The sequence below is a fragment of the Aplidium turbinatum genome, chromosome 16 (assembly GCF_918807975.1).
Source record: "Aplidium turbinatum chromosome 16, kaAplTurb1.1, whole genome shotgun sequence".
NCBI lineage: Eukaryota > Metazoa > Chordata > Ascidiacea > Aplousobranchia > Polyclinidae > Aplidium > Aplidium turbinatum.
The window spans coordinates 11,814,310-11,834,705 of NC_137487.1; the positions used below are offsets into that span (position 1 = coordinate 11,814,310).

Here is a 20,396-nt window from a genome sequence, read left to right on the forward strand (position 1 = left end):
GACAAAGTCACTAGTCAAGAGACTGAAAACAATCGAAGCTAAAGAAGAACATTTGCAAATTTAGGAAAAAAATAATAACTTTCAAACACATCACAAAAACTTTTACAACCGAACATATTGCATCTTACGGTAGTGCACATTGAAAACTCATTAGCAATGTCATTAAGAATATTTTGGTGAATGTTGCAAACAATGCTAGCATTCAACCTTTCCTGTCCCAAAGTATTTCTCAGCCAGATTTTAAATCTACGAAGATTAGAAAACGACCTCTCACAAGCAGCAGAGCTTACCGGGCAAACTGTTTTGACGCCAAGTAAGGGCGTAAGGCAATCGCTGTCTTGCTGCAATCCAAGCTTTTCTCTTTTTCTTCACGTTCATGTAGCCTACCTCTGACTGTTTCGATGCAGTCTAAACTTCAAACTTATTCAAAGCACACGGTTTCAAACTTTAAATGCCCAGTGTCACGACTCACGTGTTGAACCACTGCAGTCTGACTCTGCAGCGCGTAGAATGATACAAAACACTCATGTAAGTTTACTATAGCCCGCCCCGATAGCTCAATTGGTTAGCGCGTGACTTCTGGAACGAAGAGGCTTTAAGATCAAGCTGTGCTGGTTCCACTCTCCGGATGTGCGCTTGAGCAACGCACGTTAAGGACTGCTCTCCATTCAGCAGCATCTAATGGATAGAATAATTCCCCGGCAACAAGACTTCAACAATCGGAAACTTCACTCTGCCAATCTCGGTGACCGGGCCTGCGTCAGCGATACAAAGCCTCTAATCTAGGCTACATACAGGGGTTCCCAACCTTTTTTGCTGTTCGTACTCCTTTGTCAGGTCAGAGCATTCTTCGTAGCCTACCCCGCAATATTCTGATTGAATTTGTTAGGTATTTATTGCTAAATTAAATTGCTTTTATAGCTCAATTAAACGTTAAACCGATAATTCACACTAAAATGACCAAAAGAAATTAAATGTCAGTTATTTTGTTTGTCACTTCTCACTGAGATATTTGTTGCTGTTTCATTGATGAAATTTGCTCCAACGATGGTTCGATTTTACTCAAGGCAAGCAACACGTAAATCATCTTCCAGTTGCTGCTTCCATAGCAAGATTTGGAAAAAATTCATACCAACACACCAAAAATCTTCTAACTTTGATTTGTCAAATAGCAGTTTCAATTTTTGGCAGCTTTTCATTTCGATGACGTTCTCCTTCAAATTATCCTCATCCGACGTTTTTGTTAAATCAAAAAGAAATGAATTTATAATCCAATGCTGGAAATAATTCAATTCGCCAGCAAAAAAGTAACCATCCAAAGAATCAACCAGCATCTTCAAATGGGAAATAATTTCATTTTTGACATTTTGCAGCAAGGAGTTAGCCTATTTGCAATTTGATCAAGACAAGAACAATTGGCAAGGTTTCCATTTTCATTTTCAGCAGCAGCAAGTAAAGAAACTCATTGTTATGAGACAATGAGGCTTCTTAAAAAAGCCTACTAAATAACAACAATTATTTGTAGATACCGTATATATATTTTTTTCAAAGCAAAGACCGTAGTGGCGTAATATCATTTATAATTCCAAAATAAAACTGTTCTGTGCCCCAAGGATCTTCGTACCCCTTGATGTTAAATCTCGTACCCCTTGGGGGTATAAGTACCCCCGGTTGGGAACCCCTGCAGTCTACAAGTATGCGAAACTGCCAGGATTAGGCTCTTCAATAAGCTTTCCCAGTCCGAGGATAAAGATTCAATCAATCAACTAGACGAAGTTGTTGATGCGATTATCGTAAAAGTAGAACAGAAGACACTATAGTTACGAGCTGCGATTAAACGCAGGAGATTAATCCATTGCATAGACTACCAGAGATAGCCTACAAGGCCTGCACAGGAGATTAATACAATGAGTCCCCTTATAAGCATTACTGCCGTGCGGTGGCCAGTTGCCTGGTCCAACTTATTACCTTCAATGAAGGTTAGGGTGGAGTGAAAAAAAATTTTTTTTCAAATCAAAAAATCAGATTAACCAAAATTGGCGTATGGACCTAAAACCAACTTCTGAGAAGGTTTTGGGTTTGTGCCACCTACACCGAGGTGGCCCATAATTTTTAAAGGTCATCCGAGGGTCAAATTTCATGAAAATCCCATAACTTGGAAACCGGTTAAGCTAGAATGTTGGTTTTTGGCTTAAAAGTTCCAGAAGGTCCATGTTTATATATGCTCTAATGCAACTTTTGTCTCTATTTTAACTATATAAGCTGATAATAATAAAAAATGACGTTTTAGTTTGAAAGCTATGTAATGTGGAGAATTGAAAATGCTATATTTGAACTATTTGCACCCATAGTTATGTGTTAAAGCATAATAGGTACAAACTGACTAAGTACTGCTTAAAATACTTTCTAAGTAGTTAGTACAAAGGATATGCAAGCAACAATCATGGATATGTGACAAACAAACTCAATGACAAAAATAATGTAGCAAAGACTCAAATGCAATAATGTTCCAATACTATTTGACATTAAGTTTCAAAATTTACATCTTTGGTTTCCATGAAATTTATAAGAAACTATTTACAATCAGGGTCACATTATAAAAAATATCATGTGGTGAAAAAATATTGAAAATCTTCAACCTGAAAACATTAGGACCATCAAAGTCAGAAAAAATATATTTCTACTCTAATCCATTGCAAATTTGGGCAAGGCTGACTCTGCTTTGGTAAAGACCCTTGCCAACCTTAATCCACCACTGTTTGCAATGAGTGTTACAGAAACCAATGACATCAACTCATTTATAATTACACATATCCAATGGCAATACACAGCCAGGGGCTCCGAGAGGGGGAAAGTCGGGCAACTTTCCCCCCTAGCATAATATTGTGAAGGAAAAACGAGTAGTTTTTCGTTTGTGCACGTTTGAGGGGGGCCCATTTTTGCCACTAAAATGATAGTGTAACAACTTAAAAAAAAACAAATTTTTGAATAAAATAGGCAGTTCCAAGTATTTTTCGATCATAGCATATGCAACTTCAAATGTATCTCATCAAGAACGAATCATTCTTGTATTAAGGTAGGCATTGTTAAACTGTTTCAAGACGTAAAATTTGATGCCTGTTAAGCCTACTGATTTCTGCATCATCAATTTTCTATTGTTTTAACTTAAAAACTGGTGCTGCTGCGATTGGCTAAGCGTGTAGCCTACTACTTTTGCTTGACCAACGGAACCTTGACTTCAAAAACTGCATTGGCCAGGCGTAAGTCCACCGGTGTTAGCTCAGTGGTTATGTGCCCGGCTCGAGATCACACAGCGCTGGTTTGACTCTCGTGGTCATATCATTTTTGGAGTAAGTGATCAACTGTAGCTTGTGTCATTTTCAAGTGTAACCAGGCCACATAGGAAATTCAAAATAAAGCTGCCTCATTCAAGAAGCCTACTTGAGCAGTTTCAAATCCATCCTTCTCTGCATTTGTTTTTCCTTTACAATATTATGCTAGGGGGGAAAGTTGCCCGACTCCCCCCCCTTCTCAGAGCCCCTGGCTGTGTATCGTTATTGGATATGTGTAATTATAAATGAGTTGATGTCATGGTTTCTGTAACACTCATTGCAAACAGTGGTGGATTAAGGTTGGTCTTTACCAAGGGTCTTTACCAAAGCAGAGTCAGCCTTGCCCAAATTTGCAATGGATTAGAGTCGAAATATATTTTTTCTGACTTTGATAGTGCTGATGTTTTCAGGTTGAAGGTTTTCAATATTTTTTCACCACATGATAATTTTTATAATGCGACCCTGATTGTAAATAGTTTCTTATAAATTTCATGGAAACCAAAGATGTAAATTTTGAAACTTGATGTCAAATAGCATTGCAACATTATTGCATATGAGTCTTTGCTACATCATTTTTGTCATTGAGTTTGTTTGTCACATATCCATGATTGCTGCTTGCATATCCTTTGTACCAACTACTTAGAAAGTATTTTAAGCAGTACTTAGTCAGTTTGTACCTATTATGCCTTAACACACAACTATGGTTGCAAATAGTTCAAATATAGCATTTTCACTTCTTTGTTGCATAGCTTTCAAACTAAAACGTCATTTTTTATTATTATCAGCTTATATAGTTAAAATAGAGACAAAAGTTACATTAGAGCATATATAAACATGGACCTTCTGGAACTTTTAAGCCAAAAACCAACATTCTAGCTTAACCGGTTTCCAAGTTATGGGATTTTCATAAAATTTGACCCTCGGATGACCTTTAAAAATTACGGGCCACCTCGGTGTAGGTGGCACAAACCCAAAACCTTCTCAGAAGTTGGTTTTAGGTCCATACGCCACTTTTGCTTAAGGGTCATTCCACATCAAATCACCCAAAAAAAATGAAATTTTTAACACCACCATCTCCAATTTTCCTCAAATTTGGTTTGTGTGTGAGTTCTGGGTAAAAAAGCATGAATTTTAAATTTTATCAAAATCCGGCCAGTGGTTTTGGAGATATGGGCCTGTGAAATTTCGTATTTTGGGGGAAAATTGGGGTACCCGGCTTATTTCAAAATGCCATTTCTCAGCAACCACTGGGTGTATTTTAATGAAATTGGTGTCATTTTGCAGGAAATTGGTCAAGGATTTCATTTCTGTGGTTAATTTTCAAAAATAAGCATGTTTAGGGGTAATGACCTTTTGACCTTTGCTTTGACCTTGATTTTGACCCTGTGGATCACGTGATACAAAAAACTTGTCTACATGAAAAATATTCTTTGGCACTATCTCTATAACATATGAAAAAATGGGAGAGGTAATATTTCTATTTTAGCCATAGTTTTCACTCAAAGTTTGCATGTCTCATGATTTTTCAACAAATTTTTTTAAAATCACCTTCAAAAATAGTATTATGGTATGTACAAATGGAACGATATGCACATTGCATCATCAGAAAGAATGGGTCCAAAATGATGATGAGGGGTGTTTGTTTTTTTTGTAAAATAAGCTTATAACATTGGGAAATGATGGCAAATGGGGGAAGGGGTAAAATATCTCAAATTCTGATGATGTAATACATAAACGCTCCCAATTAATACTGCATAAAAATGAGTTAAATGACACAGTTTAGTCAAGACACAACAGACAAAATGTTAGGTTCTGAAAGTTTTCCATAGACAGCAATCACTGAGCTGACCAGTTTTTACACAACCTGTGAAGTTTAATTGTATCGTTTTTGGAAATAGTGTAACGACATCTGCCAGATGCAATCATGGAAGGAGTTTCAATGATACAAACAATGTTATTAATATCGATCCAGCATTTATCAGCAGAGGTAGGCCAGTAGAAGATTCTGGCTGGACCATGAGGATGCATAAAGTTTACATGATAGTCTCCAAACTCATCAGAAATGTCTTTCACCAAACCTATCCACGGTTCATAATCATATACAGTATACAGCAGTCAGCACACATATGTCTGTTTTGCGATGTTGATAGGTTCATTCAATGCTTCAAGTGCAAGGTCTTCATCTCACTGACACTATTTCAGGCAGATTTTTTTGAGCACTGAGTTTGTACGCGAATAACTTTGTTTCAGAAATCGGAACAAATCTATGGAATTTTAGTGTTTCTTTTATTGTCTTTGCCAACGAGAATCTTTTTTTCAATTTTTCTTTGCAAGCTTCAAAATCCGGTCAGGCTTGACATTGAAAAATTGAATTCCTTGTATGTTGGGCCCTACTAGACCTACTAATTAAGCGATTAGTTTTTGTCAATTATTGCTATTGTTACATTCATGCAACGTCAAACAACGTTGATTCGCCGTTAAAGGAGCAAAAGTGTCCAGCCGCGCTGTTTGTCTCCACTCTGCTACTGGTAGCCCAGTGCTTTAAATCAAGTAAATTGCGCAAACCTGTGAGGAAGTTCATTTGCGGCACAAGTCTGACAGCAATTTCCACTGCTTTTACATCGTTTTAACATCGCCAGATGTTAAATCGGTGTAAAAACTGTAGCATTGTTTTTCAAAGGAGTAATTTTTCTCCCAAACAACGTTATCAATTAACTCTGCTGCCAAAATGCTCTAAATTTGTCGTCTCAATCATCACAGTTGCGTTTGTTACGTCACTGATATTAAACTCGCAAGTTTCGTCCCGCAACCCGCATATACCAATCACAAAAAATATGCTGAACTGAATTACCAGGACCAGACGTTGTTGCGTACCAATTATATTTATTACTTATTTCCAAATCGTGTTAGAGGAGACATAGACTTAAATGTAAAACTAGGCTAGCCCAACAACCTAGCAAAATCGCCCTTTTGTAAAACGCACAAAATAACCTTAATGACGTGACAGTATGTGTTCGCCCGCCCAGCTATTTTGAAAACTCGGCGCCTATGGATAACGATATACCTTATCAGACTGACCATGCTATAACAGTATGGCGAAATCAATTTCTCATATTAAAAATGAAGCTGGTACACTGTTGTTGCAAGAGCAGCAAGAATTATTCTACAATATAAGGTTTAAGCTAACCGGATTTTATGAAAATTTCACAGATATCGTCCTCTTTGAATGAAAACTATGGCTAAACTAAAAATATTACCTCTCCCATTTTTTCATATGTTATAGAGATGGTATCAAGGAATATTTTTCATGTAGACAAGTTTTTTGTATCACGTGATCCACAGGGTCAAAATCAAGGTCAAAGCAAAGGTCAAAAGGTCATTACCCCTAAACATGCTTATTTTTGAAAATTAACCACAGAAATGAAATCCTTGACCAATTTCCTGCAAAATGACACCAATTTCATTAAAATACACCCAGTGGTTGCTGAGAAATGGCATTTTGAAATAAGCCGGGTACCCCAATTTTCCCCCAAAATACGAAATTTCACAGGGCCATATCTCCAAAACCACTGGCCGGATTTTGATAAAATTTAAAATTTATGCGTTTTTGCCCAAAACCTAACCACAAACCAAATTTGATGTAAATCGGTGATGGTGGTGTTAACAGCACTGGGTGAATTGAGCTGGAATGACCCTTAATCTGATTTTTTGATTTGAAAAAAAATTTTTTTTCACTCCACCCTAATGAAGGTCCTTCATTGTCTAGCGTCAAATCCTAGACAATTTAGAACTGTGATCAATAAAAGAAAGACAACAGCAAGTCGAGATGCTTGCAAACAACTAAATCGAAGTACAACTTCACCTCTGAAGGGGGATATCCCCCCATACTTCAGCACGGCTACTGCTTGGAAGACAAGAAAGTTAGTTCGCCTGTTTCGTTTTGAATCTTTCTTCTCGGACTGACAAAGCTTTTGATAGGTTACTCCTGGTAGTTTCGTATTTTTTTACATGGAGACTTTGAACCATACTGACACGCAGGGTCATTACTCATTACCGAGATTGGCAGAGTGAAGTTTTCGATAATTATTACATCCACTAGGTGACGCTGAAAGGAGAGCAGACCTGACTCCTGAAATGCGTTGCTCGGCCGAGTGCCACCTGATCCTGAGTCGCGCGCTTCACCACTGAGTTAACGTTTAGCATAGATTGTTTTTTTTGTGATGATCAGAAACAAAACCATACTGAACTGTGTTTGTTAACAACTGCATGTTCGACCCCAGCCACCGCACTTGCTGTTGTTTCTCTGGGCAAGAAACTTCACGATAATTGCCTCTACCCAGTGATTGATTTCGAGTAATGGGTAGTACGGTACTAAATTTAAGTCATAAGTAGAGTAGACAACCGGAAACAGACATTGCCGTCGGCTGCAGCGTGGGTCAGGTGTACGTCGGAAGGCGTACACCGATGCATAGCGCTCAAGTCCGCTTTCTCGCAATGCAGGATAAAGATAAAACAAACAAACAAAACAAAGATACTGAAGTTACAGCCAAATGATGAGCAGGCTGTCCTTGAAATGTCTGCTCATCTTTACGCATAGAAAATACCACCATTTGTGCCTGATATGACCGTTTTCATGTAGAAACAAATGTGTTTATCCCTGGTTTATACTTGGGTGTCAAAAGAGTTGAGGCATTGATTGATCTTTATATCACTTCAAAATAACACCCAGCCGGGTAAACTAAAGATTTGTTTAACCGTATCTGTCACTGCTTCCTTTTGGCGTTGTAACCTTCCATTTATTTCCGAGCTGAATTGTTAGCCTATTCTACTGCAATTATGTTTTGATACCCTTTGTATCTAGAAAGGGGCAGAAATATGGCCGTTGAGAGGATATTTTGGGCCTGGTACGAATGAGATTCTTAGGCTCCGAATCAAGACACTTTTAAGAAAAACGCACTACATCTCTGGAATATGCGATGATTTCTTCAAGTTTTTGTGCCCCTAAAATAATCCCGGTCCTAAAGTACCCCTAGTCAACACTGTTGGGAAGAAATAAAATAGTTTGATCTAATAATTTTGTTACCCGACAAATATGGTAGACGATAAATGGAGTCTGATTATGTGATTAACAACATCAACCTCAGAAAATTAAGACATTTAGGACACATCATTAAATGACATTAAGACATTTAGGACACCGACATTTAGGACACCGTCACCGACACAAAATTAAGACATTTAGACATTTAGGACACGGTACCGTAGCAAAAAGCTATTCGTAAGAAAAGTTAATGTTGGCTGGATGGCCAGGATGGTGCAAGGCAAACAAACAAAAAGACAACAAAAAATAAAATATTTTGACTACCATATCAAGCAAACTACTGGTGAAAAGTATGATGAAAGTATCAGTAAAAACTAAAGATAGTTAACAAAATAGAGGAAGTTTATATTGCAGCTGATCAAACATGATTAATTTGTTGAGAGAAGACATTTGTAGTTCTAAGTATACTTTCCGAATGGAGATAAATACTAACAATGAATAACACGGTTAGCCTAGCCTACTGATATTTCTGTGAACAATTCACCATTAGCAAATTATTGCCCAGGCCAGTAATTACCAGCCTTTTGTGATAATTCCTCCCTTTGTGTTTGTTGGAGCTTTCCATATCTCTCCTATTACCATACATTATGTAGGCAGCACCGCAGCATATGACTGAACTGAGGCGTTGCTTTTTAGCAATTACTCATTTTGCAAATCTGTGCTGAACTATCATTGTAAGGTAGCCAAATTAGCCTACAGTATTATGTCATTGGATAACCACCATAATTATAGCATGGGTTGTCACAGGATAGAAACCGGAACAGCAAGCATGTTTTGAATAAAAATACCCTTGTAAGAGCAATTTTTGATAGAATAATTTTTTCAGACAGACAGTATAGGCCTACTTAATTTGTAATAAAAATGTGTCAGTAGGTTGATTGGATTTGAATTTTTATGCTTGGATTGACAATGCCTCTGATGGGTTATTCCTGGCAGTTTTGTTGGTACTTGTAGAGGCTTTTGACGCACTGGCGCTGATTCGGTTACTGAGATTGACGGACTGAAGTTTCTAAGTGTTATTGCCGCAGAATTATTCTGTCCACTAGGTACCGCTGAATAGGGAGCTTGCATTGCTCAAGCTCACACCCTGAGAGCCAAACTAGTGTCACTTGATCTTGAGTTGGGCACTTAACCACTGAGCTAACGGGTCATCGGTATGAGATGTCTAATCACCCTTCTTGCCAATGGAAATGCAAGTTCAATTAAATTGCTGGTTTAGCCGCACAGCTGAAAAAAAAAGAATTTGTAAACTGCGGCCCAGGACACTCATCGTGGACATGTTCTATGACACGAGACACTTAATACCTTTCTTTAAGTTGGATTCAAAGATTTCCTTCTCTTCTATGATATAAATAAAAATCTTTAATTATCATACATAAATTGGGATATGACAAAATAAGCTCTCCTTTTTTTAGCACTTGTAAATTAAACAATATAAAGTGGTGTAATGAATTGATATAAAGCTAATTTTACCTTGAAAACAAAAATGTTTTTACAATTAAAATCCTCGCCTCTTTCTGATACCATGGATTTCATCTCTAGAAATATATTTAACTCTGGTTGGGAACCACTGGCCTAGGCTAATCTATTTGTGTACATTGTACGTACGATACTCAACATTTCTGTTATTTTGCAAGGTTTAAGTTGAAGTTTTATTCGTATTGTTTGCATGTTATCAATCCAATTTACCTGTGATTTTCTTGGGAAAAGCAAAGGGAAATGTATTCTCCAGGAGTAAGTATCTAGGCTAATGAAGCAATTTGTTCAACCATTACCTGTGTCTCTTACCTGCCAAGTAGCTGATCTTGCTAATTTTATGCAAAATGTTATTAAAACATGAAAGTTTGGAAAAAAGTTTGCAAGATTATGAAAGTTTGAAAGAAGTATGATATATGCTTTGTTAACTTGGATCAGATCACTTGTTTATATTTTCTTAAAGTTTCTACTAATACTGTGAAACTTTATTAAAGTCTATTCGCATATTTATGACCATCGACATAATTGCATCCAGCCATCCACTTCACAAATTTGTAAATGTTTTTCAATTGAAAATAATTTTTACTTTTATTATCTCAATAGTGCTTTTATTAGCGTCCGCATGTTGTTGCTGACATTGTATTATTTACCGCACGTTTTTTGTGGTTTGTTTTATTTGGCGGATTGCACAGAAGTATTTTGCCAGAACAAAAGTGGTGTTTGGATGAATTTTGGAATTAAACTAGCACTCCCAAAATGCGTTATTGTAATTTTACTACCCACAACAATACCACCAACTTATTACACTTTTAAGAACGTTGGTTCTCAACCTTTTTTGATAGTAGGGCCTAATTTCAAATCTTAATTTTTTAAAGGGCCATAACAAAAGAAATGCAATTTAATACGAAACTAGATGTCGGTTTTGACTTTTAATAAGTTTTCCAAAACGAGGGTTAATATTGAAAGATTTATCAGGCCTACTCAAAAGCTGGTTAAGATAATGGTTTGTCAATCGGTTGTGATATTGAAATCTAATTTCGATCATTTTGCTGAAAAGTGCTTCACACATGATAGTTATGTTGAACAGAGGGATTTTTCAGTGCATTGACTAACAAGTTAGGATACTTTCCCTCTGGGACTCGACTCCAAAAGAAGTGAAGTAACTTAGATGATTACATTTGAATGCTTGTGTTGGCTTCACATCTGACTGCAAACCTAGCAGTTCTAGCTGAAAATCGTTAAGGTCGGTGCCTGCATTTGTTGCCATAGGTGTTACAGATATTTTCATCAGAGCAGAAAAAAGTTGATATTGTTAATGCGACTTTCAAATTCATCAAACCTTTTGTTAATAACTGTAATATGCCTAGTGTACTTATGAATGATCCGTTCACTTGTTGCTCTGGCTTAACCAATAACTATACCATGGCTTCACCACCAAATAGCAGTGAACATGAGCACATCTCCATAGTCAGCATTAATATCTGCCAGAAATTGCTTGAATTTGCAATGAATGAATCCAATTTTTGATTCATTTGCATTTGATTCATCAGGCATTTGCATGAATCCAATTTACTTTTCATCTTAGGGTTTCTATCACACTAGACATCTTTTCTTCAGTGACTTAACGATAATATTTTCTTGCTGAAATGCATTGGTACCACATTACAAGGGTAACACTATCTTCCTTACGCCGTTTGTTAACAAGTCCATGAAGACCTTGATTTTTCTCTAACATGGAAGGTCTCTCTCTCTCATCTGTTCTAACTGAGCACAGCTTTGACAACTCTAAATGAGCCTCTAGAAGACTTGAACAAAATTCACGAAACCTATATAGCTTATCACTTCTGTTATGTCATAAATGGAATGCAAAATGAGAAATTTTTCGCTAATGTTAAAGTAGCCTATGGTGTAGACCTAACTAACCTTGATCTCTCTCTGTAGGTATCATGGCTGATACAGCCCTCGATGTACATATCGAAAACCCCACTAAAATTTGGAAAGACGCACGAGATCGATCAAACTGGAACAGCCCTCGATGTATTCCAGTTTGATCGATTCCAGTTTGATCGATCTCATGCGTCTTTCCAAATTTTAGTGGGGTTTTTGATATGTGCTTGAAAATTGTGCAAAAATGTGAATCTTTGAGCTCCTCGACCGCTTTTCTAGTATTTTTCCACGTAAAGATAAATCTTCAATATTGATAAAAACAGCTAATTGTTCTGTGTCCGTAGTGTGTTGAAACGTTATTATAAGACATTTCTTAACAAGAAAGGAAGTTACGTGACAGCCAGGTATTTTTGGTACTTTGGGCAGTTCATCAAGCACAAATAATATTTTTTGCTGTATCGATGAGGGCTGCAGGAAGAATGGTTGAGAGCTGCATGTGGCCCGATGGGTCATGGTTAAGAATCACTGCTTAAGTGCTTAAATAAGAGTATGAAAATATTTTCCATTAAAAAAGAATATATATATATTATATATGTTTAAGTTAACAAATATAATTTTCAGAGGTCCTTGAAAAAAATAGTCACAAATACACATTACACACATGGACTATAATATATGATATGAAAGACCTTGTAAGCTCACTAAATCAGCAGTCAGCACCCACCCCATTAGTTTGTTTCTTTGTTGCTGCCTTGTAATGTTAATTCATTTCAATTACACTGGTTGCAAAATCATGGTCTGTGTAGTTTGCTTATCTGTTTAAATAAATAAATCTAAAGAGCTCATATCTATTAGGTCAAGAAATCAATACCGGTTCATTTCTTGCAGGTTGGTGTTGTGTATATTTTCAACCTTATTGTTGGAACTGGAGCATTAACTCTTCCAAAGGCAATGGCGTCTGCAGGATGGCTGGTTAGCTTAGTGCTGCTTTTTGTTCTGTGTATTATGAGGTAGGCTGCATTTATATGCTTAAGGTTTGATTGGCATTTATTATAGTAATTTGCTTGATTGCAAAGTCATCAAGATTGTGTCACTCACATTGACCTTGAACACACCATATAACCCACCATGGCTGACCAATACAGCAATTGCCTATCGCATTTTTGTTTTATTTGTTACATACCGTATAATTTTTTCATATACATGTGTTTTTAAAACTTTAATCACGTTTTCTTTACTTTAAAAATTGCCCAGACATTGTGAGTTGTGACCATACATAGTACCGTAGGCTAGTCCTTGTATTTAATAGCATATATCGCCATGGTCTTGAGCATTCTTTAACATTTATGTGTAGTTGCTTGTCCCAGTGTCCCATTTTCTCAACCTTTGCTACAGCAATTACTTTTTATGGTTGGAAATAAACTAAACTGAGCAGACACATTCCATACTAAACTTAACATGATTTTAGATCATTAGCTTTGTTATGTGATAACACAATGTATACTGATGTTCATCCATTGTATCTTTTGTATAAATTTTTATTGGTGATATTGATATCATTGTCTTTCATGCATTAATTATCCTGTGTTTTCATGGTCAACTAGTTTGGATTATCATCATCATCATCGGCCATGCCTGAATAAGGCGCCGGCTATCGTGAGTCTCTACACAGATCGATTGTCCATAGTTCTTATTAAGTTTGGATTATACAGTCCATAAATTAATGATCTTGTTGAGGGTGTGACCTGTCTGTCAAGAGCAAAGCTTTCCTCTTCACGCCTTGCTGGTAGAGTCCACGTTCTGGTCTACAAGAGATTATGCTTTATGAGTTGTTTCGTGGAAGTAGATTTGCCTTGACCAGTTTACTTTATATAACTCTTGGTTTTTTGCTTATTTCAGTTACATTACAACAACTTTCATGCTGGAGTCTTTGTCAATTGCAAACGCATGCATACGATATAGAAAGAGAGAAAGTACATCTGAAGTAAGTTAGTGCTTTGATTATAGTTAGTATTATATTGTTGTGAATTAAGTTTTATACCACTTCAGTTCCCAGTTTATGTAATAAATTAAATTTATTTTTTGTTTGTAGAACCCTTCTTTTCTTGAATGGCTAAAAAAATACTATGACTGTATAGTGTATTACTGTATAGTGTATACTCAGTCAAAACACATTTTAATCTAAGAACTGTGTGAGTGTTTTGATATATATACAATATTCATAGTCTGTTAGCATGAGTATCTTGCTTGAGATATGGCAAACCATGTTGGACAGACAATCTATTGTCATGACCTTTAATGGCAACCTCACTCACCAGGTTGGGAAGAAAAATTTTGCTTCAAAGAGATTTTAAGATATAATAGTTGAACAAAATTGTGCAGTGTGCACCTGTTTTTGTTAGTCCATTGTTAATCACTGTTTTGAATTTGCGTTGTGAACTTTTCTCTAAAGTTTTGATAACTTCTTTAGAGCAGTGAACCTATCTTCAATGAATCAGAGTCAGATAGTGGATGCAATTCACCAAGAGAACCTCTTGCTCAAGATTTTTTATCAGAGCAAAGTCCTTTGCTCCATTCCTCATCAGGTATTTCCTTTGTTTTATAGAACATAAAGTTTTGATTATGCAGTGGGACTTACCTAGTGAAGCCTGAAGAAATTTTCAAAAAAGTATTGTGATAGCAAAATGTCACTACAGTTGAATTGAATTCTACTGTATTATGCTTCCTGAGTGTTTATGAGGCTTGAAATTCAGCATCAATATTATTCAATGAATATCGGTAGGCTGTTTCAAAATTATTCTCAGTTGCTTTTTTAGTTTGAATTGTACGTTAATTACATTTTGTGAAAACTATTACCGAATGCTGATGTTTTTGTAATGCATGTTTATTTTGTTGTAGTATCTATGTCATCACGTTCTTCCAAATCGAACAAGTTTGCAATCACGCAAGCTGTGGAGATGGGAGAAATGGCAGAGATGTTTTTTAATAAAAGTAGGTTTCTGTTGGTATGGTAATATTACTTCTGACTGTTGTATCTCATGTCCCTATTGCTATTACAGGCAGGTTTTTTTTTAAGGCTTGGTTTAGGTGACCGCTAAGTAGTTTTAAGAGACCGCAAGTGTTTCATTTAAATATCAAAAAATAGCCATATTTGCTTAAGACATAGCGAGAAACAACCATTACTTTTCTACTGTAGTTGCAAGTCCAAATTTTGGAAAACCGCTGGAGAAATTTGGGGGACCGTTTCGGTCCCCCAAAACACCTTAAAAAAAACACTGATTTCAGGCATGGAATTTACTGACAACTTTGATATTTTGCAGTTGGGATATTGCTGTTTTACCTTTGCATAGCTATATACTTGTATGGAGATCTAGCAATATACGCCGCTGCTGTTCCAAAGTCACTTCGAGATATTGTGTGGTAAGCAGAATATTTCCCCAGCATGTTTATTAGATGTGTATTTATGTTTAGCTTTAGCACTAGTTTCCTGGAGAGTAACTGTAAATTTGGACGTCTGCTGCATAACCAAGTGGTGAGAACCCTTGTGTGATACTCCAAAGAGCGTCAGTTCGACACCGCTCAAGAGCATGTGTTTGCGGCAATACAAATATCGTTCCTGAAGATTAATACAAAGATAGTGACTTCTTTGCCATTTTGTCTACTTAATCTAAACTTTGTTAAACATTTTTGTCATGTCTATTGTCCAGGCGAAAGTGTGATAGTAGTTTTGAATTAATACTATAAAATGACGGTCTTAATCATAACATAATCAGTAATCATACATCGCAATACTCTAGTCTACTAGATCCTATGTTAGTGTCAGACCTCCAGTCCTCCACCACAGGCTACACAACAGCCTGTCAGTTACTTTTACCATTAGTCTGCTCATCCTATTTTTGTGGTGGTTTTCCCATTAAGTGTAGGTGGTTTCGCACAAGTCGGTTATTTTCACTGAGCTTAGTTTATTGTAACTCTCAAACATGACGTTGCACTGGCCATGTTTTTTCTACCATACGAGAAATTTACCTTAATTTATCACTAAAAAATGCCAGCTATAAGACTTATAATACCCAAGTGTTTTTTTTTCTTCCAGTGGAAATATGTCTTGCAATGCATCTAACCAGTCGCGCCACGCAAAGGACTCTGATATATGTTGGGGTTCATCCATAACAAGAATGGATGTCTACAGAATTTTCTTGGTATAGCTAAACTGTTAATATAGTTGTAGCTGAACATTATTTGTCTTGTTCGTATAAACTTAGTTTGTGTCACGTTGCTAGTAGGGTGGGTAATATGTAACTATTTTAGTCTTGGAAAAAGGGAGTGTTTTTCCTGGCTATCTGCATAAGGCTGAGTACTCACTAGTACAGCGAGTTTTACTTTGAATTTAGTAGTTTTGCGTAAGGGTGCAAATGTGTTAATCAGTGCAAAAAATTGTACAAATTGTACGAAGAAGTAAGTTGCTGCCATAACGCTTACAAATCTTGATTACATGATCTCAGCTTTGAATTGGCCGTATTTGTGTATTAGTGGGGTAATATTAAATTTTTGTGATGGTGTCGTTGTTTCTTTTTTGACTAATTTCTTATTGTTTTAACACACTTTAACTACACCCTCAATTGTGTTGTCCGAAGCTTGCTCCTTTTTGGTTCATACAATTTCCTTCTACGACGTTTCCTTGGGCCGAATTTGATTTTTGGTCAGATTTATTATTATTTTTAACCTGGTTACATACGTTTCAGGCCATTTTCACTGTCACATTGGGGCCATTTGCATACTTCAGCGTGCAAAAGACCAAGTATCTTCAACTGACAACAACACTTTTTCGTTGGATGGGTAATTATGAGATCGACTTCCACTATTTTTGTTGCTTTTTTTGGGGTGATCATCGCAATGTGTCAAAAGACAAAGACTGATATGTGATTGTAATAGCTACGTATGTATCTAGTATCCAAAGTTATGAGAGCATTATGCACTTATGAACCATTTTTGGAGCTTAGGTTCCACAAATGGTAAAACGTCGCACGGAAGTATATCTCCGTGGCCATACCCAGTGTACCGGTGCCTATACTGCATTGAGGACACCAGAAAGCCGAAATGGTGTGCACTGTCTGCAGTTATGAACCTTTAGAAATATGCAAGGCATAACAAATCATACAAGATATATTAAAAATTGTTTGCGTCACATTTCGAATCAGGCTTTATCAGGTCACATAAGAGTTTTGACACTACTTTTGGACTACGGTACTCTGCTAACTATACTACCTAACGCCCGAAAATAAAAATAAAATCGATATTTCAGAAAGGAAAGCCAGTAGTGTGATATAAAATCTCAAACTATACTTTTACTTTTTTCAGCATTCATCCTGATGATCATTCTTGCCATCATCACTATCTCCAAGGGTGGTGGAGCATCACCACCCTTGGCTGATATTTCTGGAGTTCCAAATTTGTTTGGTGTTGCCGTGTACTCTTTCATGTGTCAACACTCCTTGCCTTCGCTGGTGACACCCATACGCAACAAGCGAGGTTTAAATAAGCTGCTAGCAGCCGACTACCTCCTCATACTGATGTTTTACATTCTGCTCGGCATGACCGCTATATTCTGCTTTCAAAGCGATGTACTTAAAGACATTTACACGTTAAATTTCCAGGTAGGAGTTGCTATGCGGCTATCGTCCGTTTACCACCGACGCAGTACTGTGGTGTGGGTCACATCACATTGTTACGTAAGATTCGATATGCTGCATAACTATTTTTCATTTATGCCTCAAAACACTGGAGGTTATGTGATGCATAATCTTGTATTTTAAGGATTCCTGTGATGCGACCAGCGTATCCGTGTTCCGATATTTCTTGGGCCTCTTCCCCGTGTTTACTTTGTCGACTAGTTTTCCAATAATCGCAGTCACACTTAGGAATAACCTGAAAGTAAGTTTTTTTTGTTGGCTTTTGTAACCTGATTCAAGTTTTGTATATTTTCTGCTCTAGCTTTTCCATGGTTTGTAATTTTTTTTAACCCTTTAAAGCTGTAACCGTTGATGAAATAGGTCATCTTGGGACAATTACAAAGTGCTAACGTTATGCTGCTACGTATAAATGATGCTGCAAAAAGTTTTCGAGCTTGAGCCTTGCCATCAACCCTTTTTAAAAGTCTGTTATTCCTTTTCAGGCCATGTTCAAAAAATCATCTTCTTTCTTCATTAACCGAATCGTCTTTCCCACTCTGGCCATCGCCCCTCCAATAGCAATCGCCTTTGGTACCAACAACCTCACCACACTGGTTGGCATCACCGGCTCCTATGCTGGCGCTGGCGTTCAATACGTTATACCAGCGTTGTTGGTTCTAATGGCTCGACGCGAAGGAACTGCAATGTACGGTCGTGTCATGATCACGAAGAACGAGCACAAGTCGCCTTTCGGCCGCCGCTTATGGATCTTTTCGATATTGCTGTGGGCTGCTTTGTGCTTAATTTTTGTTACGGTGAACCATATTTTGTCATGGGCCGAATAGGTTTTTATTTTGAGCCATTAATTACTGTGGTATTTAGTGCAATATTGCAAGTGTTGAGCATTTTCAAACTGCTTTGTTGTGTTTTACTGTGCAAAGCGCTCATATCTGTTCTATCAAATGCACTGCTTCAGCAACAAAACCCTTGTTTGGAGTGTTGACCACGTTATAGAAACAGTGACGTATTTTTGGATACATTGCTTACTTCAGCGGGACCATTCCTTGTGCATTATCACACAGTATTCCACATTTCTTGCGTTAAATATATACAACTGATGTATTGTTTTCTCGTTACATAATTACTAATGCCTGTTTTAAGAAGTAAACATTTGGTACGAACGCCCACTGTATGATTTCCAGTGATTTTCATTGCATCGATTCATGGTATTTCTCCAAGCTGGCGTGGTGCGTCTTTGTCATGGCTTCAACGACTGCTGTTGTGCAATGTTGAAGAGAAAATACTTCCAACGGATTGTACTATGTAAGCGTTGCAGAATTGAAAGATCTTGTTTCCGCAATGGTTTGGCTGTTTAATTTGGTGATATTCTTCATTTTAGGTCTATGTCTTGTGCCTTTATGCAGACGCATGTCATAAGAACCTAAACGATTTTTGATGTATGATATGTTCTTTTTAAGTCTTACAAGGTTTTGCTGTCTTTCGATGCTTATTGATATATTGCATGCTGTAACTTGTACTTTTTAGTAAATTTCCAAACGAATCCAGGAAGTGATTTTTATCAATCAACAAAGTGAAGTGAAATTTTTCACCTCTTTTGTATTTTCTTTCATTCCATTGTCCTACAATGGATGCATTGGTTATACATTTTCGCAGTACATCTTACCGTCGCTGATCGTAAAATGTAAATCATTTTGCTTTTTGCTTGAGCCACGATCGAAGCGCCAATTAGCTTAGTAAGTTGTTTTGTCACGTTAGTGATAGCGAGATGAAAGCAACATTGTCTTGACTTCCTCTGCTCACATTTATTGGTAATTGTTTGCTATGGATGTTTTATCATATACTATAATCATCACTTTGCGTTTCTATCAGGGTCATTCCATGCCAAACGTCCTGAAATTTTGAAACTTCCCAGTTTGACCCTCTCCAAATTTGCTGAAAATTGGACAAAAGGTTGGATAACATGATTGAGCTAAAAATTGAAAATTTTAGCTCAAAATCTATTGTACTTTTCAAATTATGACATTTTTAAATTGGGTACAACCCTGCGCTGATGAGCGCTCGGTCATTTTCGGCCATTTTTAAACAAGCATATATCTCTCATTGCAAATTTAATCTACTTCATTTCTGGCAAAATGAGACACTTGTAGGTATATTACATGAATCCAGTTTCAAAATTATATTGTCTCAAAGCATTTTGAAAATATGGAGGCCCAAAGTGTCCCCATTTTGATGCGAAGACAAATTTTAGACCATATTAAAAAAGCTGTAGCTTCCATATAAAACATAGCATTGCTCTCAAATTTATCCTGGAGGCTCCCCTTCTACTGGATTACAACTACATTGAATTTGGAAGGAAACACTGCTTTCATTAAAAAGTTATTTCACGTCAAAATATGGACCAGCAGCAAATTTTGCTAAAATATGCCATCTTGTGGTGAAAAAATGACCCCGTCAGACACTGTTTTGAAAAAAAAAAATTTTTTTATCTCAAAGAGATATTCATGAGGAAATCATCTTCTGAGTTTCAACTTTGTTCCGCAACTATTAAGGGGTGAGATGCAGTGATGTCTAACCCCTCTTAATATCCATTTCAAGCAATGAGAAAAACATGAACATTAACTTTTAAGTTAGCCAATTGCACTTGTTGTATCGTAATGACATAAACAACTACAGCACATTGTACAAAGGAAGCAAAGAACATTCAACCTAAAATGACTGGTTGCCTTATAGGCTACTGGAATTTGACTTTCTTGTAAATGTGTTTGCATGTTAATTTTCCTCCATGTTTAGGTCTTCACAACTTTTAATCTAAAGCATTTACAAAACTGAAATTTGGTATTCTGAGTAAGAAGCAGCCCTAGTTTTCATATCAACCATCAAAATTGCCAATTTCAAATTAGTTTTAGAGAT

The 20,396-nt window shown here is 36.8% G+C and overlaps 1 protein-coding gene across 1 annotated transcript; it reads left to right on the plus strand.

Annotated features, from left to right (window-relative positions):
• The first annotated feature begins 10,067 nt into the window (after positions 1-10,067).
• Positions 10,068-19,173, plus strand: LOC145785109 (putative sodium-coupled neutral amino acid transporter 12). The gene is made up of 11 exons (XM_082596811.1): positions 10,068-10,167; positions 12,685-12,806; positions 13,696-13,780; positions 14,267-14,381; positions 14,695-14,787; positions 15,117-15,216; positions 15,890-15,995; positions 16,539-16,632; positions 17,155-17,450; positions 17,611-17,727; positions 17,969-19,173. Exons 1-11 carry the CDS (start codon positions 10,153-10,155, stop codon positions 18,308-18,310), a joined length of 1,485 nt encoding a protein of 494 aa, XP_082452937.1. The 5' UTR covers positions 10,068-10,152; the 3' UTR covers positions 18,311-19,173.
• Positions 19,174-20,396: the final 1,223 nt, after the last annotated feature.